This window comes from Opisthorchis viverrini (assembly GCF_000715545.1).
Source record: "Opisthorchis viverrini unplaced genomic scaffold opera_v5_252, whole genome shotgun sequence".
Classification (NCBI taxonomy): domain Eukaryota; kingdom Metazoa; phylum Platyhelminthes; class Trematoda; order Opisthorchiida; family Opisthorchiidae; genus Opisthorchis; species Opisthorchis viverrini.
In genome coordinates, this window is record NW_008751910.1 from 107,732 (window position 1) to 132,177 (window position 24,446).

A 24,446-nucleotide genomic window follows, 5' to 3' on the forward strand; every position below is an offset into this window, starting at 1 on the left:
TTAGGCTTGGTGTTATGCATTTTGAGACTTTATAAAAGCAGAATGCTCGGGGCCTTTTGTCGTCAGTACGATTGGACATGGGTAGGTCAGAGTGACGGAGATTTATGATACTGCCATTCGTACGATGCGCAGTTCGTCATAGGTTAATTGGAAGGTGGAAGCTCTGTTCGGCTTTGACCCCCAAACAGGCAATCTGCACCCGAAGGAATCTGACAGTGAAATCAAATTCGACCACGCCCACCCTGATTATCATCCGGCTGAATTACATGCTCATCATTTGTAAGGTGAAATGATGCTATCTAGCAGATCAGCATAGCCGGTGCGGATGAATGCTCTTGGCACACTGAAGAACGCAGTCGAGACCATCCACGGTCGATCGAGGTCAAAGAGGTGTATGCGATATTGTGTGCAGACACAACATGACGACTGGGCTTGGCCGCATTGTTATTTTCAAGGGGAGGATGGGAATTTGCGACGCCATGAGGTGGAGGGTATTTACAGTTGGGCCTGGCTGTTGATCGCCGGTGCGTCCTAGCTGCCATAGTGACTGAACGACGAATGCAGCGGAAGCCGTATAATGAATGACTGGCAGCTGGGCCTATGGTGGTTGTCACGTCGTCATTCAAGCTAACTGACTTCAAGCAGGTTTTGACGAACACGTCCTAGTATTGCAGTGATTAGACTGGAGCCAGAACAATGAATGTGATGTGTAATCAATTCGGCTCGTCTCCCATTAGTGGGTTGTACTGATTCGCCTGGAGGCTGGATAACCTTACGCATGTTCTTCACGGAAGCTCTTCGCTAAATTGATTCAACTATGACTAAAACAGTGAGACTAGTTCGCGATGATTTATCCCATTTTCTGTGCCCCGTTTTCTGTTTTGGACTGTGAATCTTGAGCACTCGTCTCTTCCCTGTTTCTTGTTCCACCATTTGCCTTAATTTTACCGCTTTCTCTCATCTAAAAATGGTATAATAAGAATTCCTCTCCCCACAACGATCACCGGCGGGACCGATCAAATACGGTGACTCCAGAAGGATGGACATTGCGGAGAGTTTCACAAATTGTGTTTTCCATAACACAAAATTTATCTTGAGCCAGTTTATTCATTGGTATTCTCATTTTAGAAGAGAAAGTGGGGGAGAATTCCCCCGCGTGGTGTAGCCACTCCACAGAGGCTTTATAATTTAACTCGCGGTAGGTTAACACATATTTCAGAGGATGTTATCAACAAGTGGCAACAATTATCGCCAGCATCATATTCGATCCTATCCACTCTGGATATGCTATTGGGAGAGCCTGTATCGAAACATGAGGTCGCACGTGCCAAGAATAGAATGGTTTCCAGCTGTTTTCCACTTTTCCAACAGAAAGACTCGGAGAAACAAGTCCCACTGCTTATGCACATCCCAAGCGGTGAATTGTCATCGGAAGATTCTTCCTCAGCAGGGGTTGGGTACGCTGGCTCTTCCAACCGGGCGAATATAACTGGGCATTTTATTGGAGTCGATCTTGAAAAGTCCGTTATCTCAACAGCACAATTTGCCCTTAAAGTCAGCGAGTGGGACATGTTTGTTTGACTATGTCAGATTACGTTGGTCAGAGAAACATTCTGTCGTAATTCTGACTCATCTGTAGGAATGATTTCGCGTCGGCAAATAAACTCGACCCATTTCAGCATCATTACAGTAACATCGTTTGAACTGTTACCTAAACCGACGAAGCACTGCTGGTTAAGGTTGCTGAAAAATCTTCGACAGCCCAAGACCAGTTTCGGCCTTCTTGGGGCTTATCGGATTGGCGGATGGAGGATAACATAAACGAAACTCAGCTGAAATTCATTTGGATCCCCCGTTGAAACCAAATTAGTTTACCAGTACGATGCAATTCCTTCCCTATATCAAGCTGTTTTTGTTCTCGGATGCTGTTTTAGAGTGATTGTGTGTGCTGGTCTGTCAGAAATGTTTGAAATTCCTCATTTTCATACGAAGAGAATCTCCTGGTTCTGTTACTAGAAATTCTCGGTTTACGTTCCATTGGCTATTCGATAATGACTAGTGGGTGGACAAGGCATAGATAGACCACTTGGTTCCATCCTGTCTAGGTGTGAGCTAACCCCACTGATGGTCGGCTGCTAGTAGCCGGACTGTTAAGTGTTCAAACTACTGGCCGGGAGATCACGGGTTCGAAACTCCCTGGAATTTCATACGGTGTGCACTGCTGATAATTCCTATTAGGAACGAAGCAGCTGTACGGGGATTCTCAGTTTCTCAGCATAGATCGACTTTGCTGACGGGACGGAATCTCAATAGAACGTGGCGAACTACACCCACTTGCATATCAATTTGGTTTTGACGGGTGACTCACCTGGAACCTAGCTGAATCCCTCGTTTATGATGTTTTTAAACAAATAAACGAACGTACTGCATCATCTCTAAAAGTAATCTCCTCATTCGAAACAAAACCCCGAGCACTACTTCATCCCGCCTATGTTTGCAGATTTAACTCATGTCTAACCGGAGATGCATCTCTTTCGGGAAATTTGACAGTGAACTCCGCACTTCTTCAACGTATAAATATTTGTTGCACTGAAACACATTCATTCAGAGACTAATTGCCCGCTCTGGTGTTCCCAATCCTGAAACAGCTATTGACATTTCCCCTCCTGGTCTATATAAACTCTCAACAGTACATCCAGATTTGAACTCCGTTCACCGTGGGATCTCCTATTTGCCCTTGTCATTTCATAATTTCATGCAGACTCGGAAAAATCTCCAATACATGATAAAATTTAAAACTGTTCTTGGTTTCACAACATGAAAGGTACTAGTACTTAGTGATGTTCGTGATGGTGAAGGCCGGACGAGTAGGCACAATCAGCTGGGTGCATGGAGAAAAACAAGGAGGTTTTTGAAACTGGGATCCCTCAATGTCAGACAAACTGGAATTAACAAAATGGAGTAATAGAAGTCACCGAACCTAAAAGAGTAGGTGTGGTCAATCACTGTCATGATTTCCAGCTTATATAGCTTACCTAACTCGCATATGTCATTGCACCGAATATCCCTGATGTGGTCTCACTATAGGTTTATTAATAGACAAGTGGTCAGATTGTTTTATTCCTTCATTTTAATGTGTTTCTACTCGGCTGAAACTGGTTCAGGAGGAAGTCGCGCCCTATGAAGACTAGTAAGCCAAAGCACAGATTTTCACGATAATTTGGTTGCTTCCGAGGCTAAGCCACTGGCTGAGCACTACCGTATACAAAGCCAAAATATATTAGAAAGCCCTATTCCTAGCTCGTCAATTTCTGGCTTTAATCTACGCTGCCTCCTGGGTCACCTGGTATGTGACGATCAAGGACAGTGTGGAACTAGCCACTTTTTATGACTAGTTCCTAAAGGTATGGTTTGCTTGAGTCGTTAACGAGAATGCACAGATGCATAGTTAACCGCCAGCTTTTTTTGCTTCTCAGTACAGATGCAGCTAAAGTAAGCAATACACTTACACTAGTGATCGGTGTTGACAATCGTGTTTCAGTTTCCTCTTCATAGAATCTGACAAACTGGTTTGGTTTCGACTTAGTTCAGCAACCTGGCTTCGTAAAAGTAGTCAAGCCATCCTCACAAAGGGTCCGGAAACATTCGAAATTGCAGGCACTGAAGATGTGATGAAGCTTCCTTAAGCAGCGTCTTTCTTCTACATTGTAGTACATCAGGTGGGCGTAGAACGGATTGGTCAACAGTGTAAGAATGATAACCCACATGTCACGTGAATTTTTCTGTAAATGTATGTTTGGCCTCCGATTCGGAACTTGATAATGTGCACTAACTTACTGGGTCTAATACGACATAGTATAGCAAACAACTCAGCCATGTCCACCAACCTTTCTCATAAGCATACGAATTTGGGACAGAAGATAACTTGATAATGTGCACTAACTTACTGGGTCTAATACGACATAGTATAGCAAACAACTCAGCCATGTTCACCAACCTTTCTCATAAGCATACGAATTTGGTTTTGACAGAAGATTCAACTGCATCCAGTCGAATCTCTCTTTTATAATGGGTTCCTTCCACTGGATGTGCTTAACCAGGTCGCCTGATGCTGCATTCCATACGTTTCGAGATATCATCCTACAGTGTCTAGAGCTAACACATTACTCATAATTTCACTCATGAGTAGTGTGTTTCGTCTCATCATCATCATCGACAGCATGACATCAGTGTTCAACACCGATGCTTCACTGCCGTACAACCATGACTTATTTGAAAGCCTTATTGTAAAGAAAAGAGTAAAGGTGGATGGGGAAGGGACTTAGTGCTAGTTTACCACAATCACTCCGAGGTGCCTATGACTCCAGACATTCACTCAGGCAATCTGGATAGAAACTGACAACAAGAACGCCACTGACACCGGTTGGCAGCCATATCTTGTAGTGTCTCCAACCAGGCACAGTGAGGATCACGCGGTCCCCATCCTGGAAGGCGAGTAGCACCGACAGCACCCAAGCGTTTCGTGATCTCCTTCATACTCCTATGCTAAGTCAAAGGTTGGCCACCTCTCTGTTTACGCCACTCTGAATTGGGCATGGAAAACAGCACTCTCTTCGGCAAACGATGGTTCGGCATACGTGACACATGTCCCAACCAACGCAGCCTCTGGTGCTGGACACATTCTTCAATGGAAGTACCCGTTACACAACCGAAAACACGCTTTCTAACTGCCTCATTACGGATTCGCCAACACCAACCCGCACGAGCTGTTGTTCTGAGACACCGATTGTTTCGTCTAGCCATATGTAAAAAGTGTTCTTGTGGGACAGCTGCTAACGAAGCCAATATCGGCACATGATGTTAAAGGGGTTCTGTTCCGGTAAAGTAGTGACATTCATTCCTCAGAAAACAGTGTACACTTTTCATGAAATTAGCGATACTGGGGACTCACATAATATGGCTGCCGTGAGCTCATGAAAAATAGGAACGGCGCACTGTCAGGCATACTCAAAAGCTATCAACAGGGGTGAACTACAGGTCGGAAGTTCCGTTAATGCAGAAAACCAAACACTAGTTTTTGAGGCGTGCCAAATATATCCGGTCGATATCCTGTGTGTAGATTATTTCGCAGTTGGAGTATCGAATTATGGGTTCGATTAATTTAGTCCTTGAGTAACACGTCTTCAGGGCTTACAAATGAACCATCTGTGTTGTTCTTGCTAGATTCTCTCACACGGGCTGACAGGCAATGTACTCCTTCACCCGTCACTTCTTGCCTGCGGTGTGGTTCTTCCCAAAGTAATTCGTCGATCCTGGGAGTATTCCTAACATCGGTGACTGGTTTGGAATGGACGCTGTTGTTATCGGTTTGGATTTGGACTTCACACATCTTCTCCTTGATTTCTGTCTAAAAGAATAGTGCAAGCAATTCTACACAACCCTTATTGACAAGTTTAGTTTCTTCACAATGCGCCATTTATTCCGTTCTTGATCATGCCTGGGTAGGGAAGAAATCGAGCTAAGCCGAATGATTCATTACGAAGGAGTATACCAATTCATTACCGGTTGGATGTTCATCAGTCCAGTCTGATGTTTTCCCGGTCAAAACTCTTCTACACAAGTCTGATTTCCGTATGCCTCTGTATACGGACGACTACACCCTAGTTTCGCATTCTGAAGCGGAGTTAAATCGGCTTGCTACGGTATTCGGTCGAGTGCAGTTCAATTTGACTTAAATGTCAATATTTATATGAAGTCTGTCTTTTATCGGGCTGAATCGTGGTTCAGCGTGAAACATCAGTTATTCAATTAAATGGCTATGAGATAGTGTGTTGCACGAACTTCTGACATCTTGAGGGTGAGCTATCCATGAAACTGATATATAATGATGAAATAAAGGCACGAAATTCTATGGATCGTACGGCTGAGATAAATTAGTCTGGGGCAATCACCAACTATGTGTAGACACTAAGATTGCAACGCATTAAACTGGTGGGCTTACCTCACCATGACAACCGCTTCTGAACGCTTTAATGGCTGGGTATCCGGGTTCTTAATCGACTGTATTTGTACTCTCTGAGCAGATAAAAGGACCGAAGCCTTTCGAAGAACAAACGCCATTAGAGTTGAATGTAGTCTGACGCGAAACCCGCAGAGTTGAACGATTCGCAAGATGGGCAAGCTGTGACCAGGTGACTCGGTCCTCTTCCCAAGATGCGATCCTCGTGCCGCTTCCTGCATTTGCAAGATACGCGAGTTGGCTAATGTCGGTGGTGTTGGTGCTGGCGGTTTCTAGTTAGGTTGTCTGCATGAGCATTTAAGAGTTGGAGGCACTTGATCATGGTTGTGGTGGTCCAACTTAGGATTTTTCTCTTTCGGTTTTCACAATAAACCCTATGGTTATGCGTCAGTGGAACGTCAGTATCAGTACTAATGCTGTCATCCACCATGATGATAAGGATGGCACGTCAAATAAGGGTCTGTTCTAGTACCCACCCTTTGGCTTCCCCAAAAGCTATGTTACTGGTTAGATGTGTTACTTTGACGCATGACACAACACGCTAACCTATTCCTCGTTCTGCCAGAGTTTGACTTCCCTTCGACTGCGCTGTAGAACTTCGAGAAAATGCAGCCCGTGCCCTTTGGTGAAATTGGTATAATCGCCACACTGGCTATGCTATCTATTCAAGCAGACATTCCTTCTGGAATAGTACGTTCAGGATACTGCCTCAGTAGCATGTGACTATGAGAGAGCAGACGTAGTGGCCGCAGTCTGTGCTGCCACTGTGCGGTTGCTACCCCATATTTAAGCCACACTGGTGCTGCGGCAACACGTTTCAAATAAACGCCAGGGTTAGCAACAGTTAAGTTGGTAACAGCAAACTGACATGCTAGCGCACGCACCACAGGCCCCAGCGTGTTTTCGGGCCTTGTGCAGCCACCATTCACCGTGTGGTCTTTGTTCTTACTCGTGTCAGCCGGAAGGCACGCGCGCAGTCTAAGTAATAAACAATGTTGGTATGGCCGGGTCGGTGGCTGTGTAGCGCGGCAAGCACACAACATAAGATCAATAAGCTGCACACGTGAACCCTGCTGTCATCTGCTTGACCGTCTTCCGGTGTAGCCTGCTTAGGGCACAACGTTAAACGGATGACTCATCACCACGGTGCTGACAAGCCAAATTGTGCAGTTGCTGTGTCTAGGTTTGACACCGGGGTTTTTACTGAAAAAAAGTAACGGACTAGTCAGCAAGTTTCCGGCGCAATCAAATTGAACGAGTCCGTACGAAATGCCGGCAACGTTGTAGGATTAACAACGACTGTTGTTCTGGTCCTCTTTTGCGTCGTTCAGGCCGTGATGCGCAGTGAGGACGGACACCAGTGCAATCGTAGGTGAGTAGAATTGTGCAAGAGCAGTGTAATCCGATTCACATAAGTTGTGACCATTTGAGAGAGTGGGACGAGAAAGTCGTGGCATATCTATGACCTCGCGTCTTAACTGCACCCAGATCCATAGAATTTAGAGTGTTCACACGGTTTTTTGGTTTACAGGAAGTGAATATGTTAACTCAGGTGAATTTCACTAGTCAACTGAATGTGCTACACAAACGCTACCTCAAGTTTCATTCGGACTGATATTCGAGACAAGTTGGCAGCGTAGTATTTTCTTGAGAGAACACGCTATTCACAAGGTTGCTGAAAACTGCTCACCAGCCAACGGCCGATTTCGCCCTTCTGGTCCATCAAGAGGAGAGAGTTTCTGTCAGTCCCATGTTTTACTCTCCAAATACATACAATCTGGTGTTCAAGTAGTGAGCTGTTTAGTTGAGCTCCCATTTGATACAGGGACTCCTCTAAGCAAAACAACAGCTCCTTAGCTCGGCGAGGGACACAGCCTCAACCGACAGTTACTCGCTTTTGGTCGCCAAACTTTCTCACCAAGTCACTGGATGGAAGGAGAGACAGTCACAATCATCCAAAGTCAGGGTTGTGGCACTCAACATGTTTCCTGTAAGTTCAAAGAACCCCATGCTAGAACTGATGGTCGAGGTTAGCTATTTTGATGCTTATTGTGCAATGACATTTTCTATGACCACTCACGGTCCTCCTTTTCTATTTACCGGCTTCAACGAGAAGGTGAAATTTATACAATCCATCACATCCTGTAAATACTGCGCACTCAGTATGAAGGATTTTCTTTAAGAACTTTCCAACTTTGGTTAAGAAAAATAAGTAGCCAAAACAAGTCAGGAAAGCCAGCTGTGACATATGGAGCTTGAATCACCTTCTTCCGAGGTGCTTAGGAGCTCCATATTACGATGAAATTATTTTCACCAAAGTTCGGAGTAATTCACTTGAACCAATTCAAGTATTTCCGAGTTATACTGATGTGGGCAGGACAGCATTATTGCAGTTCATTACGGTTTTTGCATAATTTGATGAGGTGGAGCACCCCAGTCAAATATATAGACATGAAGTGATCCGGCAGACGTTGCATGAGAATCTCACGTTTTCAGGAAATGCACACTCGTATGGAAATAACACTAACATGGTACAGCGCCTTTCCAGGTCACTTTGTATCATACCTTCAGTAGGGTGCGTCAATGTAGACAAAACTAAACGCTTTACCTTGGCTGTCTAGTTTTTAAGTCTAGTCAGATTTGTAATGTGAAGCTAGACACTTTCAAGGCATCTAGAATAGGACGTTCCTCATCCATAGAAGTCAAGTCGCTTTTGTGAAATATACCGCGGGTAATACCCGGTCCACAATAAAGCAAAGTCCCGAAGAGCCGGTTGTTAATCCAACCTGGAGACTAACATCACTTGGTCTAACTTCTGCATACTTCGTCTACAGCTGAGCACATTCAAACACACAAGCCTCCCAACCAATAACACGTTGAGTTCATTGGTGTTTTTAGTGGGCAAAAAGCGAGCTCAGAGAGATGTATACTTTGAAGTTTTCCAGAGCTATCACAACAGTGGATACTATATCCACGGAGTCACAAAAACGATAGTGGTCCGGTTTTTATGCTTACTTCGCCTCTTATCACACAGTGGCTTAAGTGTTTGTAACGAGCCTCAGGTGGCTTCGTGAAAGTGGCCAGTAAAGAAGACCAAACTAAAAATGAAATGAGCGTAGTTCAGTTGATTCATCTCGTTGCCCGTTACGGCAGTGAAGCATCAGTGTTGAACACTGATGTCATGCTGTCGATGATGATGATGATGCCTGATGAAGTTCTACCTGCAGCCCAACTACTGAATTGCTGAGATAGTTTCAGGTGGCCATCACCGATTATAGTTGTGTAAAATCTTAAGAAAGTTGAAATGAGAATAGTATAGCTGACTTAGAAATTGATCGATGATAACCAGGTTGTTTGGGAGCATCGATGTTGTCCTAGGAACACGCGAAGGTTCTCACATAGCATTTATAAAAGCCAAAATTCTAACAACTTTTACTGCTTTTGCCGCTGGTATTTGGCGGTCAGTCATGCGTTGCCTGACTACCTTTCAGCGAGGACTATCGGTTGGCAAGCTCGCTAGGATGAATGCATGCGGACAAAGCTGCGGACTCTAGCTTCTAAAATCCCCGCTAAAGAGTCTTAAGGTAGTATTTTGCCTTTGCAGCGGAGCCCCCCTGCGTAAATATGTTTGCCCAAGGATGTATGACGACTTAAGCATAGCTTTTTGAACTTGGTCACACTAAGGTACTAAGGTGTGCTAAGGTGTGTACTAATACCGTTAGGCTGAAGAACGCCACTGTTCTCCGGAGTCGTCCTACACATTTTCACGTGATCGGCTAGCACCATAATTTTGAGGTGAATTCGAAAATCTTCCTCTACTAAGTGGTGCCTTCTAGAACAAAAGATATTGAAGATTATAATATGGGCCATGATATCCAGGAGAACTTCCGGAAGGCATCTTATGCTGATGAAGGCGAGAAGGCTAATGACATCTAGTTCAACCGCAACTGTCCTTATGCTTCATGTTTGTTCTCCCATCAGTATGCGAACCTAATAGCTCCAATTCGCCATCGTGCTAGTGGGAAAATGGTGAGCACAGTTATTTGTTAGACCACTCTTTGTTCACTGGGAGGCGGTCGGGGAACACTCCTCAAGCTCGGGTGAGAGATTATGATCAATAAAGTCCATTCGGAGAGAATGAATTAAATCCAGCCGTGTCGACCAAGGCAGGTTGTTTCTCAAGAAGACTGCGACACAAAACAGCTGGACTCTTTGTCTACAATCTGCCCAAGTGTGTACAAGAACGGAGGAGAGGGGAAGTCGAGTGTGTTCTACTTTGGTGTTCATTGGGTTGGGTTGGGAAGGGGAAGTGCATAAGCGGAAGTTGTTTAGGGGGAGGAGAGAATATGTGGGTCAACACACACACACGCACCACGGTGAAGCAAACAATGCGCGAGCGATCGTGCACGTGCCTATAACGGCACACGCCTGTCCCTCGAGAGGTCTGGGTACTTTTGTATGACAAAACTATGGGCCGGATGCGGATGATCGATAGGGAATGTACCCCCATCCCTCCTTTGTAGCATATGCCAATCTACTATGCAAACTGTACATCTGTCTCTGACAGCCATTAGTCTAGTGGACAATGGCAATGTCAACCTTCACGTCTGTTTACAATGACAAACAGATAGATTGAAAGCGTGGAAATTCCTGAGTTTTCAAGGATAGGGGAACTCCGTACACAATGGCAAGTTGACGGAGCAAAAGTGCATAACTCACATGCTCGTGTGGAATAGATCATGAGAATAGGTGAATTCACAAGAAACAGCTATCCACCGTCTGCACAAGAACTAGAGGACAAAACCAGCATTTCAGTTAGGCTCCTTTGAAACTTGATCAGTTTGACAAAGCTGTCTGACAGGAAGAAGAATACGAAAATGCAGGCCTGGTGACTACAGTTAGTACGTTTTCTCAAGAAGACAAGCAAGCCGTCTATGTATTCAAGACCACTTGGAGAGTTCACTTCGCTGTGCTATACACGTGTTCTTAAAACTATGGTTTTCGAAAATATCCACGACTCGCTATTCTCTTCATGGAACCGAAAAACTGAAATCTTCAGGAGGATATTCTCGGTGGTAGTCATCATTGTTCCAGGACCCGTCCCACAGGCTCTAACTATTCTTATACGATTCGTTAAAAGGGGGCTTACTTTCAACAAGCTGTTTATTGATATTTGAGTAGTTTGTACAAAATGGATATGCAATTTTCTCTGAATAAAGTGATGTTTCATACACTGACGTAGACTTGTTGCCACCTTTATGCGAGGGACCACCAACAGGAAAGGAGATCTGTCTTGTGTGGAAGTAAGCTGAGCTCACTTGATCGCATACACTTCGCCGTGGCTGGTGGGGTGCCGTGTTGTGGACTTTCAAAGAGGCGTCCTTTTAAGAGGTCTTTTGCCTATTGTTCACACCGTAGACGCACTACATCAGTTACAAAAATCTCTCTGCTCTGTGAAATTCATTTTTAGCTGGTTTGTTCATACGAGGGACCTGATTTCGCCCTAGAATCGGAAGAAGTCACAGTACGTTGGTGATAGCGGTCTTCGTGAAGGATACAGTTCTTAGGAAAGTAGCCTACTTTATTTGAAAAATTCACTGATCAACAAGGTCTGGTTTCATTGGTTCCAGTATGAGGTTAGGTAGGGTGCTATTATGCTTGGCCTTGTTTGGGAAAGAGAAACATGTATTGTCTACCATTAAGCACTTGCGAGCAACTATTCTTGGTAAAATCTCGGGTGGCAGATGGAGTTATATCCACAGAGAAAAAATTCGTCTAAAGATGTCGAAATACGAGTTCCGTTGTATTAGTTAGTTGGGAATTGTCGTACAGGAATGGGTGGTTAGCGAAGGCAGCATAAGTATTTTCATGTGACCATTCGAATGGAGCTAAGAGGGCTGACGTAAGTCAACAGCGATCTATTCTGTATGATTTGAGGAATTATCTAAGGTGAGCAGAGGAATTCGGTAAAGTCATGAGCTCAATAACCAAAACGAGAAACGGAGGAAAAGCAACGAAAGTTGAAGAAAATGTTGGAGTCTACCTCAGCTTCCATCCAAATCAACCAGGACGGTATGTCCATAAATTTTGAACTTGGGGCTTGACGGTATCCCATTTGAACTACCATCTTTGGGCGCAGAATTCTTCAATTTGTCTGTAATAAGCTGAACCACTTAGAAATCGACACCTAAGTTGAAAAAACTTTTAGGTCAGATCCGGTGGCCAGCGTTTACATCAAATGAGAGACTAGATCAATTCAAGCCTGGTTTATTTGATAGTTATGGTCCCAGTGTTCCGTAGGAGCCCACAACTCCAAAGCAGCTACAAAGCCAGACGGAACTATTTAATAGAGTGTGGTTTTGACTGGATCAGACAAAATCTGGGTCCAAGTCTATCAGGACGGCCAGATTCCTGAAAGCAGCCACGGAATGCCTGAAATCTACTGAGACTCCCAGCCCCGCTAGGTGTTGACCAGACAGTCAACGCCCCCTCAATATGCAGCGCATCACAGCCTCGTACCAAAGCCGGACCATGTGCGTCAGCATTAGACCAGGTTCATACAGTGTCCCTCCAATAGATAGCTTGAGACTGTTGTATTCTTGCACTTGCACGCACTCATGCGCTCGCTTGTTCGGTGTATAGTCGTTGTGTTCCCTTCTGTGAGTCTTTTTTTCCGACAGTAGGCACTGGAGCCAGGGCAATGAAGCATCGGTGTTGAACACGGATGTCATGCTGCCGATGGTGATGCACTGGAACGGGTCAGCAGTCAGATACAACAGACAGGCGAATCAGCAGATATAACGAAGTCCTTCTCGATAAGACACATCATAAAGACAAGGTGTTCAAGCTGCTCTCTTATGAGACCAAGTTTCCGCGAACACAAAAGAGGGACAGTAGAAAAAAGGTGGAGACATAAATTACGGATCGTTTAAACGAATCGTGACCATATCAGTACACAAATGTGATATTAACGGGAACCATTATTCCTTGCACGTACGAGCTTTTATTGGCACACAAGCAAAGCTGTCCTCTACGTTTCATACTCGACATGAACAGTTAGACTCATCATGCAACTGCTCGTTTGCGGGACAGTGTGCATGAGCATGCATCGAAACAAATGTGTACGTTCGAGACCGTTGGTTGTAGTCACAACCTTAGCAACAAACAGATGCGTCACTTAGATGTATCCTTACCAAAATACACCTATCCGAAACTGTTGATAATACCTTCTACTTTATTAGCCAGGTGGGTATCACACTACGCGTACCGATCTTAGAATTATGGCTAAGACTTACTTTTAGGAAGTACATCCAACAAACATCTTGATAAACGATTCCCATCTTCAAACAAGGAGATGAAATAACAATGGGATCTCTAGCATGCTCCCTTTTAGGTGATATTTGTATCAACACTTCAACCTAACTGAATATCTCTCATTTTATAAACGTTATATTGATAACGTTTCTATGATCTTCGGTTCAACTACTATTATGCGGGAGCTACTTAATTCTTCTAATTCGGACAACTCAGTAACCCAATTTACTGCGGAGGAATTCAGCGACACACAGTCAGTTTCTTGATTTTATAATAACTAGGAGACCAAACCCTACCCTCCAGAGTCGAGTACACCGAGAACCTTTTGTTTGAGGGAGTAGAGAGACTTCCACAGCTCTGTGAAAATTCAATAATAAAAACTAAATTAAGTGTCTGGATAACGGCCTACAAAACTTGGACGGATAACATAGAATGAAGGCAATCTGAATGGCATCTATAGGACCTGGAATCAAACGGGTTCCCGGACAAAGTTGTACTGAGACATTTAAAACAGACTGGCACGAAAGGAAGGAGAGGAATTCCGTCCGTATCATAACTGTCCGCCTACCTCAAGCTACTTTTCGGAAGCGATTGAGCTTTCGAGACGATCACACGAAAACTGAGCCATTTCTAAAATGACAGGATGTGCCTCACAGCTTAGGATTCACTTTGGTGGTGACCGTTTGTTCAAAACTGACATTACGGATAAGGTACCGGTTCACGACGCTTCTTTTATCATCTAATGTTTTATTTGCAAATGTGGTGCAAACTAAGTAGGTCGTACAACTCAGCGTCTGTCTTACAATGATTGAGCATTTTCGTAGTATATTGGATGCCGCAAAATCAAACGTATGACAAGCGTCGCTAAGACCCATTTGGTCGATACGTATCACTGGCCGAATCGTTCAACGTCATTTATCGGAAGCCACCCAATCGCCCCGGTATCATTCTCCAGAACGCGGTTGTAACACCGAAGGGATCACTATTAACTTGAATCCAACCTCTTCAGAAACGTGACGTGAAAATATTCATGCTGCCTTCGTCAATCAATCATCCATTTACGGCCAATTCCAACTAACTGATATAACTGAACTCATAGTTGGAAAGCTTTAGACGGGAATTTCGCATTCATGTTTATCATGCTTTACGCATATGCACAAATTTGCTTGTCAGAGGGGAGAGATTTTAGCGAAGAAACTTGTTTGTAAAGAACATGTTGAGAAGCAGTATGGGCGGATTCAACAGATTTAAACATGTCCAGATCGCAGCAACACACAACGTACTCCATTTGCAGCCGGCCTCTCTCTAGCACGGATGCAAGGCTGTCGTGCTGGTAATATATGTGCCGTAATGTTCCACAACTACTCTCATCTGCACGTGAAATTGGTTTTGACAGGACACTCAAATGAATCCAGCTCGATCTCTCGTTTATGATTCTCGGAGAGTTTTCAGCACCCTTATGGGTAGTATATTGGGCTTAAACGATGCTATCATGTTGTTACGTAAAAGGCCTCCCTCCTACTATGATCACTGCGCAGTGAGGAAAGATGCGCTTAGTAAACTGGATTAAAGGGGATAATTGTTCCAGTCCACATTAATTTGGGAAGTCGCTTCATGATAGTTTATCATTTGATCTTCATAGAAACTTCATTACGTGGGACTTAAATAGTTGACCTGAAACACAAGGCTAGAAGAAACCCCCATGCAATAAATTGTCAAATTGGAAAGCATTGCACATCATACTACAAAAGGTGCAGTTAACTTGCAACTATGTAATCTAGTGTGAAACAACCATCCAAACAGTCCGTCTTTATAGTTATTTTCATTGAATTGTGCATTCGCTTAATGCATGAATGGAGGGCGTACATTCCCTTCGTATTTAGCCACATCATACTTGGTCCACGAGGCGACTGGTCCACACATCTTTTAATCGCTTCAGTTTATCAAACTGCGACAACCATCTTAGTTTTTCCTAATCCAGAGCTAATAGAAGCAATAATTCAGACGGATCTTTGCTTACGTCTTTTCCAGTTCATTGAACAACATGACCAGGAGGATTAGGCAGATTTAACTTGAACCATCTAGTAAGTCATGTTTGATGTAATAACCAATCGTTGAACGAGGCGATGCTGGACAAGAGATTCTGAATGTGTAGGAAACCAAATGCAGCAGGACCGACTGCTTGTTCCTTCAGTTCAAAAACCACATTGTCAGACTACTCATACACACACTACTCATAATGATGTTGAAAATTCTTTGACGGCTCACGACCGGTTTCGCCTTACTTGGGACTCATCAGGTAGGCTCAGTCTACATTGTTTGACTTAGTATCCCCAGAAAACTGGCCTACCACTTTACATCTCAGTCCTCGAATTCATGAGGACATTTGATTACTTGAAGCTAGTTGAGTTACAACGTGGGGTTAACAGCTGAAAATGCAAACCAACGGGCCATGCGTCCGATCCCTCTGCGCTCATCTGATGACGCTCAATAAAGGCGGGGCTTTTCAGCCTCCCCCTGTTCATGACTCAACCGGTCAAAGTCCCAAACCTTCTCCGCGATCACACGGAACTTCTGAATCACTCGCTACTGGTTGGGCCACAAGTCACACTCAAAATACTTGAGCTTGACTGGAGACAAGATTCCTGCTAGAATAATGAACACAGTGAGGATAACGTCCGAGGAAGGAGCCAAGTGTCAGCTAAAACACACTAACAACTTCATGGCTATTGAAACTGCAGAACACTGACCCCCAACCGGGGAGGGACTTCACGGTAACACGGGGAAAATTTATAGCTTAACGAACATTCATCATATAGGTAGAAATTGCAGTTCCACGAGTCATTAAAAAACGGCATTTTGTTCAATAGAATCGACGTGCTCAGGAGGCACTGACAAAAGTGACCAAAGAAGAGGGGAAGCAAGCGTATACTGGGATTTCTCAGGCGGGGATTACTGAAGACCAAACACTTACTATTTCATATGATTGGTATTTTGACCGAGTATGGCGAACTGAAGCTAAGCAAGCGAGCAAAAGATAGATTTGTTAATTCACGTTCCAAATAGTTGGCAACAATCAATACATAGCTCAGAGGAAGAATAACTCCACAAGATGAATGAGACCATTGAAGAAGTTGTCATGCGAGGAGCCAGTTAACACATGTAACCGCGTAGTGTGAATCCCGTGATTCAGGAATGAGTGACGTTTTCGGTTGGTATTTTCAGTGGGTTAGCAGTTACTTCATCCACTACTTGAATTTATGTAATTTGTCAATGCATTCAAGTATGCCATTGTGATTTTGCACACCTACATTCCATAGAAAGATTTTTTAGACAGGGAATCATTCAAGTGGAGGAAAATATCATTTGTAACATCCAGACGGCTACGGATGCTACAGGCGATCGGTCTATGCGCGGTTCATACTCAGTAGGCAGCAGGAACAGACGGACGAGGGTAGTAGATGCTGTTTTGAGAACTAGTTCTATGAAAAATGGGTTAATGAACACTATTAATTAGGCAGAACGTACAGTCAGTAATAGTGCGATTGGTAGGAGCAGGAAAAGGGGGCAATGAGGTAGCAGGACTTTGGAGACAGGCAGTCAAACAGTGTAAGTTATACATAGATAACGGTGCAGAAGAGTCAGTATGTTCGGGAGGTAACGGAAACTGTCCACAGTCTCTAGCTGACAATGTGACTGAGCAGCACGTACCACGTGTCAAATTGGAATGCGCACTTAGGCCCGCCTAAAAATCTCAAAAGTCACTATCAAGTGAGATGCAACGCGACCGTAATGTCTCCCAAGTCGGGCTGGCGTAGCGAATAGGCGCTCATCTACCATCCGGTTCCCCGATGCCCTGTTTGTCCGTCAGAGCAGACACTTGAAAATAGGTGGAGTTGACACGAGAACACAAGCTAAGACGGACAGGCAAAAAAGTCCTGACATTAGTAACTAGGGTGCGGGCGGAAGTAAAAACCCGGGGGGCGTGCAACGGCGCTATAGTAAACAAGCGTAAATCACGCTACTCACGAGTAGTCAGAAAAAAAGATAAATAACCGCCGATTGTCGTGGATTGACAGGAGGAATCACCATCGTTATCTTATTTGATATGGAGTACTCGCGTGCCCCTATAACACAGGAACACCAGATGGGGTCATTGTTTGGACGCAGGCCGTTTCACACACAAAGTGGCACGACTAACTGGTCCTATCAGGTATTAGGAAAGCTTTTTCCACAAGGTTTGTGCACTGGATCCCACATTACTTGTTTCTCTTTACTGCAGATCGGGTGGCAAAAAACAACTATGCACGCCGTCAGATAGCGCTAGAATCAGCAAACTTTTGGAAAAACGCATCCGTCCTGAGAAGCGGGCGGGCCTGACAGTTAATGGTACATTACGATAAAGTCTCTACGGCCATGTGTGAAGTCATTGTAATCACAAAGGACCAGCATGTGAACTGGGATCCCCAATGGCACTCGAATCCCATAGGATCAGGTTGAGCCCGTCTAAACTGTGAACCACGCATGCATTTTTCCTCTTGGGGCCACAGCATTTTCCCATCCTATTCGTGACTCCTAGTAAACCTGATGGAAATTGAAATACCCTGATGCGAAATATGAGGAATGCACTTTTTATGTCAGCACTAGAACGATCAGTTTCCACTACGAACTATTGTAGCCAAATCAAGTCTTCTATAGTCAAATTAAAATAGTGAGGCTTGATGACATCATCCGAAATCTGTACACATTTCACGACAAGTCGTGGGTAGTTTTAAGTTCTGTCGTCCAGCAAACCGGGCTAACGAGATTAATATGGAATCAGGAGCAAGTAAAAGTTCTGAAAAGCCTACCACAAGTTAGCTAACCTATGTAACTTTCGGCCCTTATCTGACTGACCACAGTCAGGCGTCGTGTACAATCTATGATGGAATATGTTGAACATATTTCACACACATGAGGAGTACCTAGCTTTATTGTCTGCACCTTTGATGCCTGTTTTATTGTCACCTTTGGGCTCGTGGACGAGCCGTGATGGCCCACCACATTTCTGAGTGACAGATGCAATAACTTGCAAATGTCATCTGAACTTAACTTCTGACAAGTTTACTCCCATCAGCTTTCTTACAACATGCCCAGGCACACCGAGCAGTAAAATTGGACGGTTAGGCGTCCTAGTGTATGTTGTGCTTTGTGTTTCTTCAGTACGTTTGCAAAATCTGGACGACAGCTGTTTTCTTTTTACACAAGAAGGCCTTGCTCTACTTTAGGCTCAAGCAGGGTTAAAAATAAGCCGTCCGTATTGCTTATCTTTGCTTGGTGCACGTAAACAGCTGTTTGTTCTTTTCAGTCGGACAAAGCTGCTTGCACAACAACCCGGAAACAGTGTTGATGTCATCATCCCCACCGCGTTGCCTGACCAGTGTAAAGCCTTCAAGGTGCTGTGGGTGAAGACTAGGACCGTTGGCTACATTTGTTTGTACGGTACCAACCAACGAAAGCTGCAGTCAGGTGCGACTGCATCTGGTCACATTGGGGTGTCTTTTTCCAAAACATGCCAATTTTGACCAACCGACATGTTGTGTTTAAAGTTGGAGACGGAAAACGGTCAGTATGAAGGTTGTAGGTAAACAGTTTCATGGGAAGACAGAAGATTTCGTTGGGTACGTTGTATTTCCCCAAGAGAACTGCTACTACCATTCCTAAAAAAACATTTGGTATGGAGCAAGAGTTTAATTGGGTGAAAGTAGATGTCCAGCCAGTAGGGTTCACCACTGGAAGGACTATAATGACTGAGGAACACATAGCCGAAGCTTTTTATCCAGCTCACAAATCTGTTCAAACTGGTTCTCCCATCGTGTGGCTCTAATGGCTACATTGCCACCATCGACCAACTTGAAGAAGCGTCTGAACTCAATGTAAAAGGACTTGATAGATCTTGGAACGCGGTTAACACAAGTGCCCCTTGGGTGCTGGCACAAATGCTGTCACGTCAATAACGGACACTTACAAGGAACGGTCAAACGCCACCTACATGAGGAGTGTCGAGTACAGCTAATTTATCTGGGCATTTATCCCAAACACCTGATAAACACCCTGCAAACCCTATGCCTCTGAGTCAATTGGCAACGGACACTAAGGGCTACAATATCTGTATCGTTTTGCGAAATGACAACCTTGTTATCTTTTGTGAACAAACCGCTGTAGAGTAGTTATACAGGACATAGTTTGGCATTCACACCGTCGAGTCTGGCTGGGATCAATCAAGGATAAATGTCGCATTCATAAATCTGTAATCCGAAACTCTCCATAGCAAGCACCCCAATCAAATTATGAAAATATTTCGTATCTACAGAAAGGTCGTCCATATGAGTAAACTAATCAGATCACGGTCTAACTTCGAACTATACCACCTTGTGAAGAGGAGTCACATGCTTAGACTTCATCGTGAGTTTGCTTATCTGCATTGGAGCAGGCGATCTTGCACGACTAACTCCGTTTATGACTCTCCTCCACCAGCAATCTGAGCTCAAACTTTGATAGATTCGGCTCGACTATTGCCACTCAACTGGATATCAGTGCGTTTTTTAGCCAAAACTTTCTACAAGGGATAGAGAACCATCGTGGTCACCGAATGTTACATCACAGTCCATACCACAAATCAGTGTAGACATAGCGTTTTTCGAGTTCACGCTCTTATAAGCTTTGGATAGGTTGCTCGTGGTTCACATCGTCTGCTGATCCACGTAGCCACCGATTAGACAAAACGCAGACTTATCGCCAAACTCCTGGACGGTTGTTACCGTTGTGCGACTCGATCCAGGCGTTTAGAGACCATAAACGGGAGCGATGATCCTTACTGCAATGGAGTTTCACCGGTCAGCTGACGGCGGATCGTGGAGACGCCCCTGGGTAAATGAAAGCCCTTACAGACGAGACGTGTCGCGCTAAACTAGTCTTGCCGCTGTCAGTTTCCATCTAGCTTCAATTATGGAAATGAAGTCTTTGACTTTCTACTTGGTGCGTTTGGCTATCGTCATGCGGTCGATGAGTTAAACCGTGGTAATTAGAACCAAAATATTTCCGAGGTAACTGTTCACATTTAAGGAACTGTACTACAACGAATTGAAATAGACTAGCTCGTCGAACACCGAAGTCATGATCAGAAAAGAAGTGGTATTGCACCTACCCACTCACATTTGTCCTCCTTTTCCTCAACGTCCATCTATGTTTTGGCATCGGTTTAGATAGCAAAAACCGATTGCGCAGTATCCAACGGCACGTGAACGAAAAAAGAATGATCACGAGTCTAGTTAGCACGATGTACACACCTGCCGGAAGAGTCCGGTCGTGGTGAACCACATGCTACCCATGACTTGAAAAAGTGAACTACTAGGTCTATCAACGCATACTGTCAAGAAGCGGTGTTTTTAACGCCAAAACGCGATAAGTCAAAAACCAGAGAACCAGCGGTTGACTTGACGCCAATGACAGCGGTGATGGCCGATCGATAGACAATGGAAGTCAAACCCTATTTGTTGGTATATTCGCTGAGGTTCACTCGCGGATGTTTTGTCATCGGTCAAGGAAATATCGTCAGTGTGCCACTGGGTGGCTTTTCCTATTCCATACGCGTGTGTGCGGATACCCGTATTGTTCGAAGTGACTGGTTGAGCGAATATCTAGTTCTCCGGTTGCTTAGTGGCCCGTTTGAGACCTGCCTTACACGGATCTCCACAACATCACCAATAGTAGGCTCCTCGGGGAACCAACATTTCAAAACAGCATTAACTGGCCACCACGATCTAGCATGTAATCCCCAGCGAAGCAAACTACGCCTTTTTCCAAATCTGATCTTTATCAGGATTAATTTATTGGTTCGGGTATGTTCGCTGTTTACCAGACAGGGACCGATATGCAAGCAAGTACCGTGAGTTCGCTCGGTTACACAGTCCGGGTGGGATGAGCGGCATTCTGAGGCTTCATTGGAGCTGACTCATCTCCACATAGGAGACAGTCGCCGAAAGGCAAAATAGAGCGAGTCTGGGTGGCCGAGGCATCAGCCAAATTATCGAAAAAGTTCACACTACTTTGAGTAGCTAAGATATGTTTCTGTATTTTTTGTTTTGTTGCGTGCCTACAGGCACGCAGCTCATTTAAGTGTGCATTGACGACACCAACATTGAGCGAAAGATGACTAGAGTAGATGAGCTACTCGAAAGAAATAAAACAAAGAAGAAAGAGACAAACGCAACGGCACAAAAATAGTAAACCACAGATCAATGCCGAGAGGCGAAGAATTTTTTTGACTATTTCTTGATTGATGTATCGCTAAAGTTTTCAAAGTTATGATGGAGTGATTAGGGTAAAGAACGCTGAAGTACATGAACTGTAACGAGGTAAATAGCCAACACAAAGGAAAAGAATAACGAGCAACCAAACGGACTGAGATAGTAAACACGGGGGGTTTCATTTAGGGGAAGCAGACAACCACACGAATGACCAAAAATAAGCAAACGACCAGAAGTTAGCACGTTACTTTGGGAAAAGAGGAGAGTGAGACACGAATGAACGCTGAAACAGGCAGCCCAGTTAATTTTTGTTTGCTGCGATGTTGCGTCCCTGAGGCAGTTGTCCGCCAGACATCAAGCGAACTTGAATGCGCTGGAAGCCAGTGGTGACTTGTGCACCCCGGCGCAGACATTTGGCACGTTGGGCGTCCACGTTTTGCTTGGTGCGATGTGAACGGCGACCGTTGACATGGACGGCGGCATTCCAACGGGCCGCTACCTGACGTGATTCTACTGGGTTCGGGCGAACGACACCCCGTGTGGTTTGATCGGCGCCAACAAGGGCAGCGGCGGTCGCACCGCGTGGATGCGCTACCGCAGGCTGGGCTGACCGAGCTGATCGGCTCACGGGCCTGTCGTTGGGATCCTGTCGTACGGGAGAGTCCAAGCTGTTCGGAAAACCAAAATGACGTTCATCTCTGGAAAGCGAGCGGGAAGATGTCTCAGTGCCTGTCGGTGATCGAGATCGGTTGGATAAGTTGGAACCATCGTCCAATTGCATGAAAGACCAATCCGAATCTGAAAAAATACCCAGGGCACATGTCAGCATCGGCGTATTCAGTGACGAAGTGTTCAAAGAACGAAACGACCGGGAAATCTTACCTCTTAAAAAGGGAAAGCCACCAATAAGAAACCAGAGGACCATAACTTTCAAACCTTTTCGGAAAATTGTGGGGCTAATCAAAATTATGCTCTCAAAAGAATTCTCTGTAATGAGGAGCCAGGAAAAGGTACCATCGTGATGACGTTAGGAGATACAACAGTTAAACTAGACAGAGAATAAAAATTTGCGTGCTGTTCTATAGCAAATAAGGCCACTGTACAGTTTACTCAGATCTGGGGAAATAAACCGATGTAGGACAACGCTGCGGCTAGCAGACGATGCTTCTTTACAAAAAAGCAACTGGAAAATCGATTACAAGTGGACCCCTCCAAGACTTCCCAATGGGATAGTGCAAAAGAGCACACTGCGCTGACTTATTGTAAAGAAGCACGCGTCAGCATGGTTGTGCAAAAAGTTGCGTTTTACCACTGAAATGGATAGAATAAATCGGAGCCACAAGTCTTTCGAGAGTATGCGGCTGAAAACAACTGATGTTATGGCCAGCACATTCATACGTGAAGCGAAAACAACAAAAGAGACCGTTTTGCAGTTTCCGTGCTCCTGCGGAAAACTTGACCACCGAAAATCAACGATGAATGCAGAAGCAGTAAACCATAGAGAGTGGCGACAAAATCATGTAGCCGTGGTCGACGGGTAAGTCGTTGAAAAAGTAATAGTGTTGTGACAAATTACTACGTATTTATTCCGGATTCGTGGCCTGTTTGACTTCGGTTTTGGCATGGATATAGTGGAAGCAGCATTTGCCGGCTGCCGGAATTTGGTTGGTACAGTGATAACGAAAAGTAGCACTGACGCAAACTTAAATGCTCCCAAACTGAAAATCAGTTGTTCCAAGTGAACTTCTTGTGTATTTTCATTGGTCGGGCATCCCAAGGTTACGGCAACCCACGACCATTGTGGTTGGCGAAAAAAATATGGTGCGTTGTTTTAGCTGGTTCGTACCGGTGAAATGAAATACTAACCCCCTGCAGAAACATTAACCATCACATTCAAAACTCGATTGGAATCCGAAGGGTATAGCGAGGTGACCGACTAATTAATCACCTATATTTTGGTCGCAAATCTGATTTGATGTTGATTATTCCTTGGTACATCTGAACAACAACAGCGCACGTTCTGTTTCCTCTTTTTTTAGACCCTTGGAGAAGATTACAAATTGCAGATAGCTTGTTTGGAACAAAAAACAACCATACCCGGTGCAGAATAGATGGCCGCTGGGCTTCACCGCGAGCACCACATAGGCAATATGAGCACTGCGACTGTTTTGCGCAGTTTTGAAGTAGAAATCAGGCTCACAGCTGTACCCAGAACGAAGAGTGGTGATGAGGATGCTGGCACACGAGTAGGCACTAAGACATGCATGTAGATTGATAGACAGTTCTTACTTTGGCCTCGGATATCAGAATACATTCAGAACACATTACATCTCAGTACTACCTCACGGAATGTCTTCCAACAACCCACTGCATGAAAAACAAAGGGCTGTTTTGTGGAACGTTCAACCATCGGAAAACACAATACAAGCATCACGGTCGAATCAATTTCAGGTGGTGAGCGGTTACAACATGTGAGCCAGTAGAGTGCGTATGTGGATGAGTTTACAAGACAGGACACGAAAAGCTGTTGTCACCGGTTGGCGATGTAATCGGCTCGGATGAAACAAGCTCACAATTTTTTGGCTTCCCTTATAGGGATTCCGCCGTTGCGTGCAAGCAGACACAGATTACAATGAATGGTTGGTAGAAATGCGTCCAAAGGTCAATGTTTGAACAGCTGAGAGGGACTGAATGATCAAATCCAGCATGCGTCTGAAGCACGTACGTGTCATAAGAAAAAATGCAGATGCCTACAGAGGCCAAACAAACCCATAGACAGTTAACCCTGTTATATCTGCTGATTCGCCAATCTGAGGTACCTGCTG

The 24,446-nt window shown here is 44.6% G+C and overlaps 2 protein-coding genes across 2 annotated transcripts in view; both read right to left on the reverse strand.

Annotated features, from left to right (window-relative positions):
* T265_09061 (hypothetical protein) overlaps positions 1 to 20,555 on the reverse strand; it is a gene marked incomplete at both ends in the record, with an annotated part of 85,204 nt that extends 64,649 nt beyond the window's left edge. The window contains 3 exons of the mRNA XM_009175040.1: positions 5,195 to 5,407; positions 13,315 to 13,359; positions 20,520 to 20,555. Coding sequence (XP_009173304.1) covers positions 5,195 to 5,407; positions 13,315 to 13,359; positions 20,520 to 20,555 — 294 coding nt within the window. The remainder of the gene's footprint in view (positions 1 to 5,194; positions 5,408 to 13,314; positions 13,360 to 20,519) is intronic.
* Positions 20,556 to 21,394: 839 nt separating this feature from the next.
* Positions 21,395 to 24,446, reverse strand: part of T265_09063 (hypothetical protein) — a gene marked incomplete at both ends in the record, with an annotated part of 30,566 nt that continues 27,514 nt past the window's right edge. The window contains one exon of the mRNA XM_009175042.1: positions 21,395 to 22,419. Within this exon, the coding sequence (XP_009173306.1) occupies positions 21,923 to 22,419 (497 nt within the window). The remainder of the gene's footprint in view (positions 22,420 to 24,446) is intronic.